Raw genomic sequence first — 19,980 nt, 5'->3', positions numbered from 1 at the left:
TACAGAACTATCCTCCTCCACCTCCTGACTCCACACATATACACACACACACACACCCTGCATGCAGCTATCCCCTCGTCTCCAGGTTTTCCCATTTGTGTCCTCCTCCTCCGCCACTCTCATTCTCCCGCTCTTCATCCTTCATTTGTTTAATCCTCTCCTACTCCTCCTTCTTATCATTCCCCTGCACATCTGAGCTCGGTCTTCCTCCTCTGCTCAGCTGGAGTTGCAGATTGCTACTGGTGCGAATCTTCGCTTTAACAAGACATAATAACCACATGACAAATAACATCAGTGATTTTGTAAATAAAATAGGACAAAATAGAAGTAGGGAGGCCAGATGGAGCAAAGCACACAGGGCAGGCAGCCGTGCTCCATTTTGCATTTAAGCAAAATGCGGCCACGATAAAGAATTCATGACAAAGTGGCTGAATAATTACACACGACTTAATGTACAGAGAGCTTAGTGATAAAAAAGAAAGTTGGGTTTAGGCTGCTTCTGTCCAGGTAGAGTGTCTTACATCCCATGCCTGAGTCAAATATAGACAGTGTACATCAGAAATGCCCAGGGCCCTGCATATTATATATATAGCACACTGCCTGGGATCTGTGACAGTAGCTTCACCCCCTCTCCTGCCTCCCAACCCAGTGGATTAAAAGAAGTCAGAAACACAAAGCTGGATGATACATATCCTTTATTCCCATTATCATTGCTTCAGCCACACTGTTACTTACACATTCACCGTTATCGACCTGGTACAGCTGTCCCGACTGAAACAATCGCCCTGACTGAACCCCCCACTCAAAATTCTCAGCTTTAACCAATAAAAAAGTAAACCTCTTGAATAAATTATATATTAAAAAAACAATTGAAAATCAAAGAGAATACCAATTTGAGATAAATACAGCATAAACAATGTTATTTCATCATCATTGTTTTTGACCACAGAGATAAACAATTGCTAGGTCTCCATTTAGTCGTCATTAGTAGTATTAGTAACAAGTTCATTGTCAGATTTTGCTTAAAGCATTACTTATATAATTTTTCATTGCATCAAGTTGACATCATTCATGTTAATATAAGCATGCAAACATGTTTCCCCATGACCATTCAGAACTGCACTAACACGAGAAGACAGCGGAAGACAATAGAGAGGACAGAAGGAGGGTGTCATACAAAGAAGGAAAGAAAGAAAGAAAGAGGGATGTGAGATAGCAGAGGGAACTTGAAGGTGGGGGGGGGGGGGGGGGTAGGGAATTAGAGGTGAACGGGAAGGTGGAGGAGTGGAGCGGGAGGAAAGATAAGGATTGCTGGAGGACAGAATCAGGAATCAGACAGAAACAGAAAGAGAGGGACAGAGAATAAGGGAATGTGCTGGTTCCAGTATGGGTTTTGTAATCCATCACCAGGCAGTAACACAAGGGCTAAATAGGGTAGACACAAGCAGAGAGAGAGAGAGAGAGGCTGGGAAAGAGAGAATTATGGGGCCTGGAGACCAATGGATCAATACCATATCTACTTATACAAGCTGGTCGATAATCCCCCAGCTGACAAATCACACAGAATACTTGCAGGTTTGATGGGGGTTGTGTCACTTGCCGTATACCCGATCAAGCACACACCAGGAAGTCTCACTACACTTGCACGGGCCAAAAGTAAAGAGAAAGAAACTAGATCCCTACCCTGAAACGCGCACACACACACTCCTCCATTACCGTGTGTGTGTGATAGGATGAGAGAGAAATGGCAACGATAGCAATACAAGTAGCTGTAGTGAGGTGTTGTACTGTTGTTTCGCTGAGGTTACAGTAGTAGTCGTAGTAGTGGTGACAGACATGGCTTTATAAGTCTGTATCGGCTTACACAGGAAGTGCAGAAATCGCAGGCGCTTGTTCTCTCACAACACCTCCTCCCCGTTGTCTTGCTTTAAGAGGATCTAAATTTGTCATGATCTGTAGGCCGTAACAAATGAGCCTTGATTTTTTTTTTTTCCTCGTTTTTTTTTTTGCATTCCTTCTCGTAATTTAAACAAAACACAACCAACAATTCAATTTTCAATCACTGTGCAATCTGGTTTTTCCCTCGGACATACAGTACACAAATTACTGAAAGAAGTACAACGATCAACACAGTTACTTACATCAGGCAAAGGGTTAGGGAGGGGAGGGGGTGGAATGATTGGCAGCTGATTTCAGAGACGACATAGACAATACAAACTAATGTCTATGAAAGACAGTGCTTCCCCACCTATTGCAATGAGGCACATATAGTACACACGCACACACGCGTACACACACACACACAAAATGGCTCCTTGTAAAGACATAGGACAGAAGACACGTTTGGCTCCGAGACGTTTTAGTCTATGGATGCCGGGATTTGGGGAGTGGGGGAGAGAGAGGGAGGCGAAGACAAAAAAAGGACAAGGGAGGAGGCGAGCACAGAAACGTGTCACACACAAGGTCACAGTGACACACAGGCATACACACACACACAGACGCACACAAATACAAAACAAACACGCCCACAAATACAGAAACACACACTAATAAAAGCAACACAGAAGTGTGTGTCCTTCTTAAGTCTTGTCAGGGACATGATGTGGACTTGACGATAATGATTTTCTCAGTTGAAGCTGGACAATAACCTTTTGAGAAAAGAAAAGAAAAAGTCCTGGAATGATAGAAAAATAAAATAGAGCGGTGATATCCTTCCCTGTGGGATACATCCTCTGGAGAGTACACGCCAAACTGATGCTGGTCCGATCCTAAACGCAGGTTTCATTCAACCCGTGTAGTCCATCAGGAAAAGTCTGCATGTTTGGCCAGAAACCAGAGGACGATCAAATAGTCCATGTCTATCGGAAGCTCACACCATCAGTGGACAGTATAAATGGGATGAATGAACTCCTTTCCTGATGGTTATATGTGTATCAAACAGACAACAGAGCAAAAATAATATAGATAGTGATGAGCACCATAAGGATGCTGACATAAAGCACGAAGAAGAGGGACACATTTCAAAGTTGCGCAACATGCTTAAACCAATGAGTCAGTCCTCATTTTTCGCTCCTCTGACATCAATAAAGACCACTGGACACTTTGTCGTCTTTCCTCTGGGGAAAATAAGCGAGTCGAGTCTGAAACAAGAAAACGCGGAGCCTGGAGAAGGCGTCCAAAATGGCTGGGAGAATCCACTTTGAATGTTTCGTCCTGCTAAGTACTACGTGAGATGTTTTCCCATACAGTACGGCATATACTGTACACCAATATTGCAAAGAAAAATATCGACATAGTGATTTTCTTCTTTTATAGTCTGTACAAGGGCATGAACCTTTGGTCCTGATTGAAATGACCATCCTAGGATGGCTTTCTTTTTTCTTTTTCTTTTTCTTTTCAAGAAAGAAAAGTTTGTCACTTCACACTCTTCCTAGATGAAATACTACACTAATCTGAAGCACACATGAACTACGCACATACTACAAACTCTGTGTGTATTTGTGTGTGTGTGTGTGTGTGTGTGTGTGTGTGTGTGTGTGTGTGTGTGTGTGTGTGTGTTATAGGTTTTTGTTCCCTTGCTAGATCCCAAATTTACACCTGAAATCAGTCCTACTGTACATTTAGTGTCTGCATGTGTTTGTAAATGTGTAGTCTGATGCTCAACGTGTAGCTTGTGATGGATGTTGTTTTTTTTCTTTTCCCCCGGCTTGGTAAAGACAGCACAGGACTTGGAGAATTCATTAGCAGGAGCAAAACAGCACTAGCAGTTGGACACTAGCAGCGTCTCCGTGTCTCTCTTTCTTTGATGGAGGGAATTATTCACAGATGAGAGGAAAGAAAGGAAAGTCTGGAGCCGGAGAGATGATAATGACCTGAGGAAAGAGTGGATAAGGGAGAAGAGGCCGATTAAGCAAGAGAGAGACAGAAGGGGGCGAGAGAATATATAAACAGTATGCAGTACTGTAAGTTTGGAGGGAGGAGGGGGGGAGATGCATTACATAACCCATAACATCTAGATTATACAGATGCTTCTGCCTTAGAGCTCCTACATCTGACAGCACCACAGCCTCCACTTTATCACACACTCACAGTTAGGTCATGCCTTTAAAGACTCAACCACTTTTCCTGTGTAAATCTGACTCGAGAGCATCTGCTGCACAGTACGTGGATGTACTTCTAATACAGTGGATCCTGCCCTGTTTACAAGCAGAAAGCAAAGAGGCCTTGGATTTTGTGTGGAATAGTGAAGCAAAGTCCAATATACTGTTACCTAGAAAATAATTATGCAGTCTGTGTGAAAGCATGCTGATAAGATGGTTAAAAAACTAAAACAATATGTCAGATATAAAGCAGGAGAGGCTCACAGCTTTTAATCGGAGTGAGGACTGTCCACCACGATGTGCGGCTTAGGGGAGGATGCTGTAGCAGTCTTCGACACGAATGTACCAATCGCTTTTTCCTGCAGGGGAATAGAGATGTTGCTTATGTTAATTGTTTACGACAAAAATAAATCACTTTATATACATTCAGTTGAAGTAAATACAATTTAAACTTGCTATTATATTATAATGTTGCTGTTATTACTACTATTATTATACCCACTCTTATTATTACAGCCCTGCACCTGAAGGAATAGTTTGACATTTTGGGAAATGTGGTTATTTATTTTCTTGGTAATAATAAGATTAAAAGATTCAGCCAGCAGCCAGTTGGCCTTTCAAATATGAGAGTGGTATCAATGTTATCATCTAACTCTCTGCAATACAAAAATAAATATGTACTAAGAACTCATTTCTTTAGATGCAACTTTATGTATTTCCACATTTATATTTATATTTATAACTCTACTGCAGCTATAGTTGGGATTTACTTCTTTTGATTAATGTTAAACATTTGAAAGTATTATTCATTGTTAGATATTAATTACCCAACAATATGTAAAGTAATTAAAATTTGTACAAAATGTTGGCCCATTCTGCTTATTGAGTACATTTCCTTTTGAAAATTGAGTGCTAATTCTTATATATGTGTATGTGAGACTTTTACTTATAATTTAATACTTTTAAATTATTATCTTTCTTAAGGAAAACACCTGAATAAATATGTTATCACTGCTACTTTAATGTTACTGTACCATTACTCATGTATTATTATCATTACTACTGCTCTTCAGTGTCACAGATATCATTACTTCTAACGATAACCAACATATGATAAAATCATTTTGTTTATCAGGCCCAGAAACAAAAAAGAAAAACTGAACATAACATATGTAGTGCTAGATCATGACACATGAATGCACACACACACGAAAACACATGATCATATGCTCATTACCTCCACAAGCTGATGCCAGTGCTCTATTGGTTTTCGTGGATTGGCCAGCATGGCTGTCCAGTGCTCCCTCCCTGGTCCTTCGGCTTCACTGCCCACACGACACATCCCTATAACCTCGTTATGACCAATACTGAGAGAGACAGAGACGGAGACAGAGCGAGAGACAGAGAGAGCGAGACAGAGAGAGCGATAGACAGAGCGAGAGCGAGAGCGAGAGCGAGAGCGAGAGAGAGAGACAGAGACAGAGAGAGACAGAGACAGAGACAGAGAGAGAGAGAGAGAGAGAGAGAAAGAGAGACAGAGAGAGAGAGCGAGAGAGACAGAGACGGTGACAGAGCGAGAGACAGAGAGAGAGAGAGAGCGAGAGAAAGAGAGACAGAGAGAGAGAGCGAGAGAGACAGAGACGGTGACAGAGCGAGAGACAGAGAGAGCGAGACAGAGAGAGCGATAGACAGAGAGAGAGAGAGAGAGAGAGAGAGAGAGAGAGAGAGAGAGAGAGAGAGAGAGCGAGAGCGAGACAGAGAGAGACAGAGACAGAGAGAGACAGAGAGAGAGAGAGAGAGAGAGAGAGAGAGAGAGAGAGAGCGAGACAGAGAGAGACAGAGAGAGAGAGAGAGAGAGAGAGAGAGAGAGAGAGAGAGGTGAGAGAGAGAGAGAGAGAGAGAGAGAGAGAGAGACAGAGAGAGAGACAGAGAGAGAGAGAGAGAGAGAGAGAGAGAGAGAGAGAGAGAGAGAGAGCAGAGAGAGAGCAGAGACAGAGAGAGAGAGAGACAGAGAGAGAAGAGAGAGAGCGAGAGAGAGAGAGAGAGAGAGAGAGAGATGAAGAGACAGAGGACCGAGAGAGAGGAGAGACAGAAGGACAAGACAGACCGACGGAGAGAGAGAGAGAGAGAGAGAGAAGAGAGAGAGACGAGAGAGAGAGAGAGACAGACAGCGAAGAGAGAGACAGAGAGAGAGAGAGAGAGAGAGAGAGAGACAGACAGAGAGAGAGACAGAGAGAGGAGAGAGAGAGAGAGAGAGATGAGAGAGAGAGAGAGAGAGAGAGACAGAGAGAGAGAGGAGAGAGACAAGAGAGAGTGAGACAGAGAGAGAGAGAGAGAGAGACAGAGAGAGAGACAGAGAGAGAGACAGAGAGAGACGGACAGACAGACAGAGAGACAGAGACAGAGAGAGAGACAGACAGACAGAGACACAGAGACAGAGACAGAGAGAGACAGAGAAAGAGAGAGAGAGAGACAGACAGAGAGAGAGACAGACAGACAGAGAGAGAAAAAGCAGAGAGGGAGGGGAGTGGAGAAAGGGAAAGAGTGAGGATATAATAAAGCAGGGAGAGAGAGGGAGACAGGGCTTGTAAGAAACAGGCAGAGAGAGTCTCATTTATCAACCCTGAGTACTGGGGAAAGAGTGCAGCGGCTGAGGAAAGATATTGAACAGCGGCTCACAAATACATACAGCCCTGAATAAAAGCTTGATGTCAGCGGGGGAGCAGGCACAAGCAAACACATACAAAAGCACACACCTATGGAGATGCCAAATGGAGGGCAGTCTACATAATAGGCAGGCGGTACATCTATACACAAACACATCAACCAGCCAAGTGTTGCTGCAAGCGTCAGACAGACAAACGCTGGCAGGGTTACACTTCTTCCTTTCACCATTAGCATAAATCATGCTTATTCATGAGCTGCCCGACTATGTAAAACAGGAAACGTCCACCAGGAGGCTGACTCATGAGAGGGCCCTCTTCGTGTTCAACACAGCCGCAACACCATCAAAATGTTACAACCCAAAAGCAACAGCAAACATCACACTGCGAGTGCAAACACACATTCAATAAGCAGCACACTTCACAGTAATAATCAGTTTTATGTTAAAGCACGCTACAATATAATAACACCTCAGCCTGCTCACCAGTCATAGTCCATCACGGCGATGATGATGGATACACTTTCTATATTTTCATTGGGAATGTCAAACACCAGCGCCTCGTTGTATGTGGGGTTCAGTGTGTTCTTCTTAATAGAAGTCTTCCTCTTTTTTAGCCTTCGCCCATCACAGATCAAAGAGGCCTTCACGTACGGATCTGAACGAGAGACGAGGGAGAGAGAGGGAGAGAAAGAAAAAGAAGATGGGAGTCATTGGAAGAAAGACAGAAGAAGAAGGGGAGTAGTGGGGGAGAAAAAGTAATAAAGAAGCAGCGAGGAAGAAAGAAATAAGCAGAGAAAGAGGGTGAGGAAGCAGAGAGAAACAGATAAGGGGGGGACTCCTGCAAATGCTGTTAGGTATTATGCTCACAGGTATCCGCTGCTGTAACACATAAAAGGCATGAAAATCAAGTCACCTTGGCAAAGCTGGATTAAAAACACAAAAGGAAAGAAGAAGCACAGGTTGAATCACTTCAGTTATCCATTCAACATGTGCATCTCGGTGACAGCAGCCAAAGAAAACACACACACACACACCCACGACTCCATCTTTATGCTGCATTTTAAAGCATCTCTAAAGGCACTGCGATCATCTTGAGATCACTGTGGTAATAATTACAGCATGCAGTCATTATCATTTGAGATCTTATTTCATCGGAAAGGGCATCGCCGTTGCAATCCTTAGGTGAAGAATAACTAAAAGGATAATATGTTTTTATAATGACGTCATTAATTCAATAGAAGCATTAGTGATCACATGTCTTGTTTCGTTGTTTTTGTCTCTTTATGCAGACATAATGGGAGCGGCACCTGCAGCTGATTTTGTAACTGGTTTTTTTTGCTGGGGATTGTGTTTGTGAGTAATAAACTTTATAGCTTCAGGTAATCTATGCATAATGAATAAACTCCACCTTTACTTCTTAAAGCAACAATCTAAACTCAGATTCTCTAAAACAGTTAGAAACGATCTGGTGATGCACTTTAGGAATAATTTAGCAAAGGTTTACTCAATTAACTGTTTTGCAACCTTCCCTTAACATGCTTCATCTATTTCTATTTCAGTCGGTGAGTGAAAAATGTCTTTTTTGGGCAAATGTTTTGGTTTTACCTGCAGGAAAAGGAAACCGTAATGATAATAAAAGTAAACGAGCGAGAGAACATGGGGGTTGCACTGCTCAGTTGAAATGCAACATGTATCTTGCAGCTGGATTGCTTTCTGGTCCATTGAGGCTGCTGATGGAGAAAACTCTGCTTCTTCATTTGGTGCTAAAAGGGCATACAAGTTACTCTTTTATTCCAACAAACTGTTTACTCTTTACATAACATATAAAATTAAATAATTCCACATGTATCCACAGTGGCTGGTTTTTTGTTTTTGATAGTGTTAAAGCTGCTTTCTGTCGTATCTTTCCCTTTTAATGAGTTTCCAGTCAGACTGCTTGCTGGAGGTTTCGCAGCAGCATGATGTGTGTGCGTGTGCGTGTCTGTGTGTGTGCGTGTGTGTTTTTAAATCCTTTACCTGAGAAGCCAGTCAGGTCCATGGCTTTGAGGTTGGTGGCCTTGATGACTGTAGCAGTGAGCCTGCCTGCAGTGGGCAGGTAACACAGCGAGAAATTAAGCTCCCCGAGATCAGCCTTCTCCTGTAGGTCACCACACACACAAACACACACACAGAGGCAGGGATCAGAAATGGACAGGGACACTGTGATCACACACACACACACACACATACACACACACGGCATCAGAAACATCCTTTGGTGTGCTATGATTGTCTGTGGCCAGAAAAGAGCTACATCTGTGAGTGATGGCACTGACAGCAGGCATCCTAATGCGGACAGGCAGAGTGTTTAGGCAGAGGCGAAGTGCCGTCACTGTAAATGAATAATATGCCAATCTGTCATTGTCCCCGAGTAGAGGAAAGTGTTAAGTAAGTAGAGGTGGCGATTCTCCAGGCTTTTTACCCCACCTTCCCCCCACTACTGATCTTCTCCCTGCCTGTGGTCTCAGTGGCACCACAGTAATGACACCAATGGTATTCAGGTCACACTGTGGCATGATGACTCCTTAGTGGCTTTGAGCCTCACTAATCAATACTTCCTCGGGTGAAACACTGAAATGCGCTGAGAGGCTGATGCTTATTTAATAAATTAAACATCTATGCCAAAAAAAATGTAAGACTTCATTCTGTCTAATTTGCTAATAGCTTTCTATGAATATTTCATATAAATCTACTTGGATGCAGAGCTGTGTGATAAAAAAGTTTAGATGTGGCCAGCGGTGCCTTTCCAGTAATCTATCTGGACTCTCCTGAGCTGTGTTTTTACATTACCAGACTCTGAATGAATATATACTGCGGACAATTTCTGTCTGCCCTGTTCCTGCGCATCCTCTGTATACAGTTCATGAGCTTCAGACAACAGCCTGTAATGTACACGCTTCTCCGAGTCAGACGAAAGCAAAGAAAGATCGTGATCATTTGAAACCTGTAAGATGCTGAAAACCTAACCAACCCAAGATACTTCTTGGTGCTCTTCCACAATACCATGCATACTGTCACTGGTGTCATGTTTGATATGCTCCATTCCTGGTTATATCCAATTTTCCACTGTTCAGGACTATAATTCTCAGCTGCGTCAGCCTGGCATCGCCACAAGGCTCATTTAAATGTAATCTAATCTTACACGGGCATCTCCTCCAAATGAATAGGATTGTTTCACGTTATTTCTGGTGCAGAGCTTCGTCCTTACCGCGGTGCCCTCCACGATGTCCCTCCAGACGGGCTTGTCCCCGCTGCCCTCGCTGAAGTCCAGCAGGTTGTCCACCACCACCTGGCCAATCAGGTCGTGTCTGGAGAAGCGGTCGAAGTCGTACACAGAGAAATGTAGCTTCCTGGAATGTAGCTCATTCAGCGGCACGCCGAACTGAAACGTCTCGTTGAACACTGGGTTTAAGGTCTTTCTGTGGACCTGAGACAGAGAGAGAGACTTCAGAGTAACTCTTTACATTACAGTCCACAAATGATCGGCATTATATTGTACATATGGGTAGGTAAGTAGGAATTAGTACAACCCAGTAACAACAATATAATTACAGTGAAAAGAGGGTTTTATACCCCACATACTTGTACTGTAATAAGGGTACAGTAATGGCCATTACACCAGCTGGACTGACTCATGTACAGCTGGTAAAACAACATTTATTTTGTTCAATATATTAATAACTTACCACAGTATATACACTCAATCATTTACACAGTCATTTGTGTGTTGTAATCTAAAGCGTAATCATTTTCCTATTTTTGTAGCCATCATTTGTACATGTTTGACGTTGATGTCCAGTTACAGACACGAGTCAAGGTTTCCCTTTTGTTTTTAAAACCCAGAAGGTTGTTTGACAATACTTAACGCTCTTTTAAAGATGCTTCCATAATCCATAAAGACACTTGTGTGTATTTTTCTGGGTGTGACTCGATTTCTTCCTCCAAACAAAGTTTCTTTTATGTTTTTTGTCTGTGACACGAATGTTACCATCAATGCAAAAGTCTTATATTTAAAGTGGCACAAAACTGGAGTTGTATTTAGTAAAATAAAAACGTTTTCTCTGAAAGCGGTAATCGCCAAGATGCTCATATTCTTTTAGTAAAGTCTTTGGCACTGAGCTCCCATTACTGTGGCGTTTCTTCTGCTGAGTCTTTCTCCTTAGAAAACATGAAAGGCGTCACTTCCATACGAATCGAAGGTTTTCTTATTCTCACAGAGGAGCTAGCAGAGATTTGTTGTTAATGTAAAAGCTTTGTTTAACAGCCTGTAGGATGAATCCCATTGAAAGCAGCAAAGCAGGCATTATTGCATGTGAATGTCATTTCAAATTGATCTGCCTGCCAACAAAAACAAGACGACCTTGAGAAACATAATTAACCTCTAGCGCACTGGCTGACCTCGTTCTTCAGCTAGTGGGAGGAAACTGAATTTCTTCCTTTTCTTGTGGGACGAAGAATCAAATCAAACCTGCTGAAATAATATAAAAGACCTAAAATGGAATTTAATACTCAATATTTTGTTACAAGGTAGCCAAAAGAATTTATTTTAAATGTTCACAACACATTTCCTCTTGGTAACTGTATGTATTCCAATTTATTTCACCTCTATTTTCACAGCATGTTGTGTTTCCTGTCTTTTCTATTCATTTATTTTTCCATCTGTTCTTTATTTGCTATGATATAAAATGCTGTCATGCAATAAAGCTGGTGATAATTTAAATATGACACACACTCGATTTTCCAAATCCAACTTTTGTCCCTGAATGAGTAGGTCTGTCACTCCGGCTTATTAGCGCTCGATGATTACTTGTTAGCTTTGGCATAAACATGCAGCTGATGGAGAAGCGGCGCCTTTATGAAAACCAGAAACGCAAAGCTTGAACATCTACTCGTAGTCGATGTCTGTTTCTCTTTGGAAATGAGTTATGAGGGATAAAAGCATGGCGAAATATGAGGTCTAAAAATTACACATGATTGAAATTAAACAATAATCTACACTCCAAACAAAAGCGGAGCAGTATTATGCAAATTATTGAAGCATTCACTCTTTTCAATGGCTGAATGGGCTTTTGTGACATACAGGAGACAGTCACACAAAGGGGGGAAACAAAAGGGACACATTTCAAACTGTTACGGCTTCATTGCCACTGAAAGCTTACTTTTCACTCTTCCCTGGCTCTGATGTCAATTCTGAATATGTTTTTACTTTCAGCTTCAGAAAGTCTGCCTGATTTATCCATACACTGTACAAAAGTACTGGCGATATGTATGAATATAAAACAGAACTACAGCTGTTTTACATTTGTGAGCCTTCTGAGCTCATCACTCTTGATCTTGCCCACAGAGAATAAATTAGAAGAGAGGAAGATGGGTACATTTCCTGGTACAGAACGTCCCGAAATGTACTCAAATATTTACTCTACTGTCCGCAAATACCAGAATAACACACAGGAGTTGAGTAGTGGAGCCCTGTAATAGTCTGAAGCGCATTATCTTGAATAAATTATGCCCCAGATTATATTATATTACATTAGTGTAACTGTAATGATTCCCCATGAGGAGGCTGGGTCATCAGCAGAAGGAAACAGGCAGAGAGTCAGACCTGATGATGTTTAAATGTTGAGGAGATGAGTTTGTTTCCACTGAGGATACAGGTGAGTGTGGTGGAAGGGGGGGGGGGGTGGTTACCTTGGTCTGGTATTTCTTCTTCCTGTCTGGCAGTAGGTAGATCTTTACGTATGGGTCAGAGAAGCCGTTGGCATCCTTTGCTGGCAGGTCCAAAGCTTTCAGGATCTTCACCACCAACTGCTCCGTACTGAGACACACACACACACACACACACACACACACACACACACACACACACACACACACACACCAAACTCCATTAAACTTTCACATCATTATTTAAAAAGGAGGCAGGGGTCGCGTACATTTACACAAATAATCCATGAGACCCAGACAAGATCAACCCACACACACACACACACACACACACTTGTGCAAGCTTTATACACACATAATGGCGTGGGAGGTTTCCGTGTCTCTGAAGTTAGGAATAACCGAAAATAGCAAGTGTGTGTGTTTGTGTGTCATCCCTGCAGCTGTATCATGTTGCACTATCAGCGATTAAATGTAAGCACAGTAAGCACAGATGTACAGCCAGTGAGGGCGAGTCTGCGTGCCAAAAGCGGAGCTCATTAAGATTCCTTAACACAGTACCCTTTATTCTATATTCACTTTTGCCCACAGAGCAAGATCCTGATGTTGGCCCTGCACTAAACCTTCCACTATCAGTGTATTATTATTATTATTATTATTATTATATTATTATTATTATTATTATTATTATTATTATTATTATTATTATTATTATTATTATTATTATTATTATTATTATTATTATTATTATTATTATTATTCTGTGTTACTATTCTTTTGCTTTTTGTTCCCAAAATCATAAACACACAGTTGAGGTTACTTCCAGTATATTGTTTTTAATGGTCTTTTGTCATTACTTATGTACTTTGTTAAATCATATTTTAAACATGGATGTTCCCTTTTGCTTTTATTTATGTATAGCACATAGCATTGCCCTGTGTATAAAATGTGCTACAGAAATAAACTTGCTATTGCTATATTTTAATCAGTACTGCACTAATTGTAAAGCAGCAGTTCCCAAACTGAGTGTGAAATAAATCATCAGACGATTACTGGGGTAGAAATTATTGATGAGTAGACGTGGCTTTATATATTATATTGAATTTATACATTTAATTTCATGAACACACGTATAAATAATATACGTTTCATTTGCTTTCTTATCCTCATTTATTTGAGGTAAACATCTGTAAATATTCAAATGTTAGAAACTGGGATTGTTAGATTATTTAGCATTTTTGCTGAATACTTGACAATTTATTAATTATCAAATTTGTCGCTTATTGCTTTTTGCCAACGGACTGGTCAATCAATGTACCGTTTCAGCGCTACAGTAATGAGAAATCAAACTACTTTTTTATGTTTGCAAATAATAATATTTTTACATTTTCTCAATTAAGAAGAAAATGTCAAAAATATGACATTGTACACTTGTGCTGTATTTTCTAGGATATTTGGCATACCCATGTTTAAAGATAGCAAAGAGGTAAACAAGTTTGGACGATCAGCAGCTTCATAACAAACCAGTCAGATATTTACTCACAAAAGCACATGTAAGCACTGTAGCAGGAGTCTTTCTTTGCCACGCACACAAATATGCAAGCATAAACGCACACGTGCGCACACATGAGCACACATGAGCACACATGATACACACGTCTTTACATTCAAATGCTCCGTCCAGAGTCATGGCTGCGTCTCATGCGCCGTATATTATGTATTTAATTGCCAGATGAAGATGAGGACAGCTCGAAGGCCTTTAATCAGACCTCGTTAGACTGTGTCTCCCTGTGTTAACCAGTGTGTCAGCACTTCATTAGCTGCTTAAGGAGAGCAGCGTGAACTTTGGGGCTGAGGAATGATCAGCAGGGCAAATGCCAACAGTGACCCCGGCAGTTATAACGTCTTACGTCCATGTGTACCAATCACAAATAAGATGCGCTTGTTGACAATACAACCGTGGCTAATCTGCACACGTGTTTACCTCTGAATCACATCCAATTAGGACAATCGGATAAACATGCCCACTCTGCAATCACATCAAATCAGGAAGATGATGTGCAGGGCAAATTGCTAGAGGAAATTACATTTCCAGCTCCGCCAGAAAATATTATTTAACGAGAAAACCCTGACCAAATCAAATACAAATAAATTCTGTATGTATTTAACGATCTTCATTGCAGTATTATTTTGAGACGTGTTGGTGGCAGACACATCGTGATTAGCCAGTGTGGTGCACGGCAATGCTCAGATGTACAATAATTGGAAAGGACAGGAAGCTTGTGTGGGGGGAAAAAACACCCCTCGTGAATTTTCTTACATTCGTTTATGTTACAGAGAAACGGTCCTGCACTCACATGTCTTATTACAGAACAAGACATGAGCTAGAACACAAACCAGGATTTTTACACAATCCATGGGGCTGCGGAGAATATACCTATTACTGCTCGAGCACAGGGGGAAATTCACGGCCTTATTCCTGGCGGACAATGCCTGAAAGCTCGCCGTTATTCCCACAGTGGAAATGTGTCAGCTTTTAATGGTATCGTCAATAGAAATGCGTTTCCCAGAGGATCTGAGGAAGATTGACATTGTTGTTCTTACTGTTACACTCCTAACAGCTGGGTCTCACACATTAACATACCAATCCTATCCCAGTTCCAGTGTGTGTATCTAGAGACATGCTACATTTCTAACCTTTCTTCTTTACTCCCTCTGTTCTACTCCTCTCACTAAAACAATTTCCCTCCAGTGTATTGACAGGCAACTACAGCCCGAGATAAATTATCTTGTGACTTTATAAATGGGGGAACACATGAGTAGTTTTCATCATTAACCTCCCTGTCCATCCTACTCCCTTGCTAATTCTCTGTATCTGTAACTCCAGTTATAACACTGTCTGGTGTTATTATTTGTTGACAGGGGCTGCTGTTTAAAGTGGCTCGCCATATATAATTCATGACTGAAACGGCCTTTCGCTCCTTTTCTTTTCGGACCATCAGCACTTTCGCCTGTTGTAATGTTTCTACATGTCGGGGCAGGCAGAAATGGCCGTGGGTGGGGGGGGGGACTGCCAGCTGTGCCGCAGACAGACCGAGCATCTGAGCTGCACACTCCTCCCCACAACCCACAGCCACCTTGATTCACAGTACACACTTATATTCATGCACACTCTGCCATCACCCAGTCCTCACAGCATGGCAGCCACCAATTACGTACCAAGACCTAAATTCTCCAGCAGAGAATGTTCAACGGAGAAACGTCAAAGGAGCAAAATGAAAGTAACTAGAAATCCATGCCACACAGTACATGAAAGACACTGACGCCGCTTTGTCGCTTGGATTTAATGGTACCACTTTCTTATTTTTAAACATTTATATGTCAGTATGATTATCATAAACAAAAGAGACCACAATCGTGCCTCATGCTAGTGGTGTTAGCTCCTCAAACTCAATTTCACTTGAGTTGGAGGTTTTCTTTCTGTGTCTACTGAAGAGGATAAACACGCTAAAAGATATTTCCTCAAGAAGCGCCCTCTCTCTGTTCTGTGCCATGAAGAAATTCATCAAACCAGTGTCTGTTTGCAGCCCTCTTAGTGTTTGAAGATCAGAACACCCACCGCTACGATCAAAGTGGTGCAACAACAGACGCATCAACATTCACCAGAGACGAGCAAAACTACTCAATGGTAGTTCCACTCATTGTTGGATTCATCAAACAATGTTCCGGTCTCATTTTTTAGGATTCAATTCTCCAAACTGTGCTTGAGTATCACAAGCATCCACAGAACGCAGAATGCATTCATTTATATATTGCTTTCAGCCATGTTAGCGGCATGGATGGCAACCATGGTCCACCATTTTGGTCCAGACTGAAATCTCTAAACAAATATTACTTAATAGCCATGAACATTGATATTATCACAGTTGTACTGTGTGTTTAGTACCTAATAGACAAGGAAAAGAAGGACCACAGAAAAGTTTTGAGTTTTGCACTCTGCTGATCAAAGCAGGAGGTGTGCAGTTTTCTAAACAGCAAGTCAAGTTCCCAACAGATGCTGGTGCAGCATTTTCAGGCTAACCTAGTGGTGATGTAACAGCCTCATCATTTAAGGTTAAAGTTTACATCTTAAAATATTGTGGTAATGATTTATTAATGTTAAAAGTCTACACTTTTTACACGAGAGGACATTGACAGGGCAAGTAGCTTGTTTTGATGTGAGTTCATTGACTTACTTAAAGGCGTAGCGCAGGAGGAAGCTGATCTTGCCGCAGTTGTCGCCCTGTTTGCCTTCGCCCTGGTCACCCTTGGGTCTGTAGAGCTCCGGTTTGATCTGCCCAATGCTGGTTACCTGCTCCTTCTCCTCGCCGTGGAAATCCGGACTGGAGAGCTGGTGAGTCATGGGCTTGGGCCTAAACAGACACATAAGAGCTCAGAGGGTGAATATTAAGTGAAGAGCAAAGCATACTCACACACACACACACACACACCAAAAAAAGATGCTAGGCAAAAGTGTGATTCAGTCGCTTAATCAGAGGCAGTGCAAGTTAAACCCGCTAAATGGAGTTTATTTACTGTTTTTATCTGCATAAGAGTTTACTCATCTTTTTTTACACATGCATAGAAAGTGTTATAAAATCAAGTCTAGTTGTGTGATGATGGCTTCTGGAATACAAACCACACACCAACAAACTGGTATCTGTTAAAAATAGTGAAAGGTTCTACATGAGTCGTTTCTGTATTTTATAGAATTTATATCTGTAGCTGTGCTTTGGAAAAATCTGTTAAAACTGATGTTTTTCAAGTTGAAACTTCATATAAACAGACCTCAAAAGCCTTCAGAGGAAAGCGAAATTAAAGGCAGCATCGTACAACCAATATGGTTTTATCAGTATGCTCACGAAAAGAACGTTTTAGCAGATAATGTCATTCATTTTTAAAATTTTCAATCGATTTTCCTTTATTGATCTGAAGGTTAATGTTCACCACTAAATCTGTTTAATAATAAAAACCCACAACTACTACACTTAAACAAAAACATGTGTGTGTTGTCTGGAGCATGTGGCCAGGCATTAACATCGCACCTTTGAACTCAAACACACGACCAGTACACTCACACACTTGGTACTGACCGAGACGTGACCTGCTGCTGGGAATGAGCGTTGGGCAGGTCTTTATGGGGCTGGGCTCCAACCTCCGCGTTGGGGACATCTGGAGAGGTCTGACTCAGCTTCAGAGTTCCTACAGAGTGAGAAAATGGACAAAATAATACTCGATGACTCACATGTCTTTTGTTGGCGCCTTAGTCATTACAGTGGCTAAGAGCAATGTCTTTTCTTTTGTAATGTAGGGTCGGCGTCATTGATCGCATCGACTGTCCTACATTGATTTACCAGAGAGTGATTTTACAGCAGAGAGAAGGGAAGGAATTAGCAGACATGTTTACAATAGCAAAACATGAGCCAGCATGAAAAGCATATAACACAGATATGAAAGAAGGCACATCCAACTGCAATAAAGGCAGCAAACATTTGACTGTTAATAATGATAAACAACCTGCACCAGTGTTGACAGCCAGAATAAACAGCAGAGTGAATACGCACAGCTATTACCTGAGCCGTTTCATCAAACCAGGACCTAAACATCCTTCTGACATCAGTTATAACTCTCAGTATCTTATTGTGAAAAGTGCTTCTTGTTCTAATTGCAGCTTAGCTAGCCAATTTAAACCACCTCACATGTTTTCTGGGAAGGATCTCTTAAAGCTACGCTAAGCAATATCTTTATGTGCATTTCAACTTACATTGCAACTTACATTTATATTTTTATATCTATAGTTTGGTCATCAGAAAACCATGAGAAATGACAGCAAATGCAAGGTTTTTTAATATAAAATCAAAAGACTATGTGTAATGTGAAAGGGTTGCTTGTAATAACAAACCCACACAGAATTAGGAGCCAACTCTAGCAAGCTTTTGAGCTCATTGTTTTTGGTTCATGGCACATTTACTGTTTGGTTCAATGTCCCTGCTTATACAAACTTTGTTCTCAGTGAAGTCAGGCGGATGTTTTCTGCAAACAAACACTGATCAAAGTAGCAACTAAAGAGCAAAATCTTCTCAGGAGTTTTGAAGAGACCAAAACAAAAAAAGAAAAGTGAATATAGGACTTGTATTTACAAGGTGAATACAAGTCCTCACCGTATGCTGTGGAATGCACTAATTAACACTTTAATGGAAATATGTTTGTAAATTAAACTTCATCAAAGTCAGTCTTCCTCTTTTCAAATGTTCCTCCTGTATAACCAAGTATGTGCAATAAAGGACGAGGCCAGTAACTTCAAAAAGTGATATTCCTTGAATGTAGCACTACTGAAATAAAAGCCATTTATATATACACAGTAATAAAAGTATGGACATTCATCACACTGTTGCAGCACATATAAATTATTTTTACTGTACGCAGGTAAATGTATTAAATTCAGTACCCTGTGAGTATATTAAAATAAGTTATTGACTTCGGCATTACATTACTCAGACTGGGATTAAGAGTGTCTAATGTCTGTGAGCTTGCTCCTTCTCTCACCAGCATTGTTGGGGTAGGAGTCCATGTCCAGGTAGGAGGGCTCTTGGGTCTCCTGTGGCCCCCCAACCACACCTCCGACCTCCCCCCTCTCCAGCCCCACCAGGTCAGAGAAATGGGGGTGGTGCTGGCCCTGCTGGCCCAGGGAGGGGTAGAGCGAGGACGAGGAGTGGCCCTCCTTCCTCTGCAGCAAGGGGGGTAAGAGTGAGCCCCCGGTGCCTCCGAGGCTTCCGACACCGGCACTTCCGGGCAGCAACCCCGATGTCAGGCTCAGGCCTCCGCCCTCCTTGTCTCTCCATGGCAGCCAGCAGAGCTTCCAGGAGACGAAGAGGGAGACGGAGAGTAGGACGATGCCGCAGAATGTCACGATGACCGACAGAAGACTGACAGAGATCTCTACAGAGGACGACAAGAAAGAAAGGGAGAAGAAAATAAGAGTGTTTTGCTACCCTACTGTGAAATGAACGTATCACACATGTAAACCTCACGATCAGGGGATCACCTAAGTCAGTAGATTTCCTTGTCTGGGGTTAATAAATGTCTGTGAAATCTTTCATCACAATCCTTCAAAGAGATTTTCCATGCTGGACAAAAGTGTTGAACTGAGACGTACATGGTCATCCATAGAGCCATCCTGCTGGCATGGCTAAAAACAATAACCACATGAGTACACATCCTGTACTTATTTATAAACACATTATGCCAAAACAGTAAGTCACTGCATGATCAACAATTCATACACCCCCTTCACACATCACCAGCATCACGACAACGTCTCACAAATCACAGAGCAGGAGAAGGAACCCGCTGTAGGCGTAAATTAATGCAACCATCCCCTGAAGCTCATATCCCACATTTGAATCCTGAGCTTAAAATGGGGGCAAACGTTAGCAGAGTGGATATTCTTAGGGAGGAGAGGAGAGGTGGGTGGGG

The 19,980-nt window shown here is 41.7% G+C and overlaps 1 protein-coding gene across 2 annotated transcripts in view; it reads right to left on the bottom strand.

Annotated features, from left to right (window-relative positions):
• Positions 1–678: 678 nt before the first annotated feature.
• The window catches only part of syt3 (synaptotagmin III), a 30,676-nt gene continuing 11,374 nt past the window's right edge, over positions 679–19,980 (bottom strand). For both annotated transcript variants that reach the window (XM_029438216.1, XM_029438215.1), the window contains 10 exons: positions 19,051–19,443; positions 17,598–17,706; positions 16,701–16,877; positions 12,493–12,619; positions 10,013–10,231; positions 8,782–8,902; positions 7,249–7,420; positions 5,338–5,467; positions 4,365–4,459; positions 679–3,872 (listed from right to left, as the gene is read on the bottom strand). In XM_029438216.1, the coding sequence (XP_029294076.1) occupies positions 4,370–4,459; positions 5,338–5,467; positions 7,249–7,420; positions 8,782–8,902; positions 10,013–10,231; positions 12,493–12,619; positions 16,701–16,877; positions 17,598–17,706; positions 19,051–19,443 (1,538 nt within the window). In that variant the 3' untranslated portion in view covers positions 679–3,872; positions 4,365–4,369. The remainder of the gene's footprint in view (positions 3,873–4,364; positions 4,460–5,337; positions 5,468–7,248; positions 7,421–8,781; positions 8,903–10,012; positions 10,232–12,492; positions 12,620–16,700; positions 16,878–17,597; positions 17,707–19,050; positions 19,444–19,980) is intronic.

This window comes from Cottoperca gobio, chromosome 8, assembly GCF_900634415.1.
Source record: "Cottoperca gobio chromosome 8, fCotGob3.1, whole genome shotgun sequence".
NCBI lineage: Eukaryota > Metazoa > Chordata > Actinopteri > Perciformes > Bovichtidae > Cottoperca > Cottoperca gobio.
The sequence above is the reverse complement of the archived record's forward strand: the minus strand, read 5'-3'. Positions and strand labels throughout refer to the sequence as shown.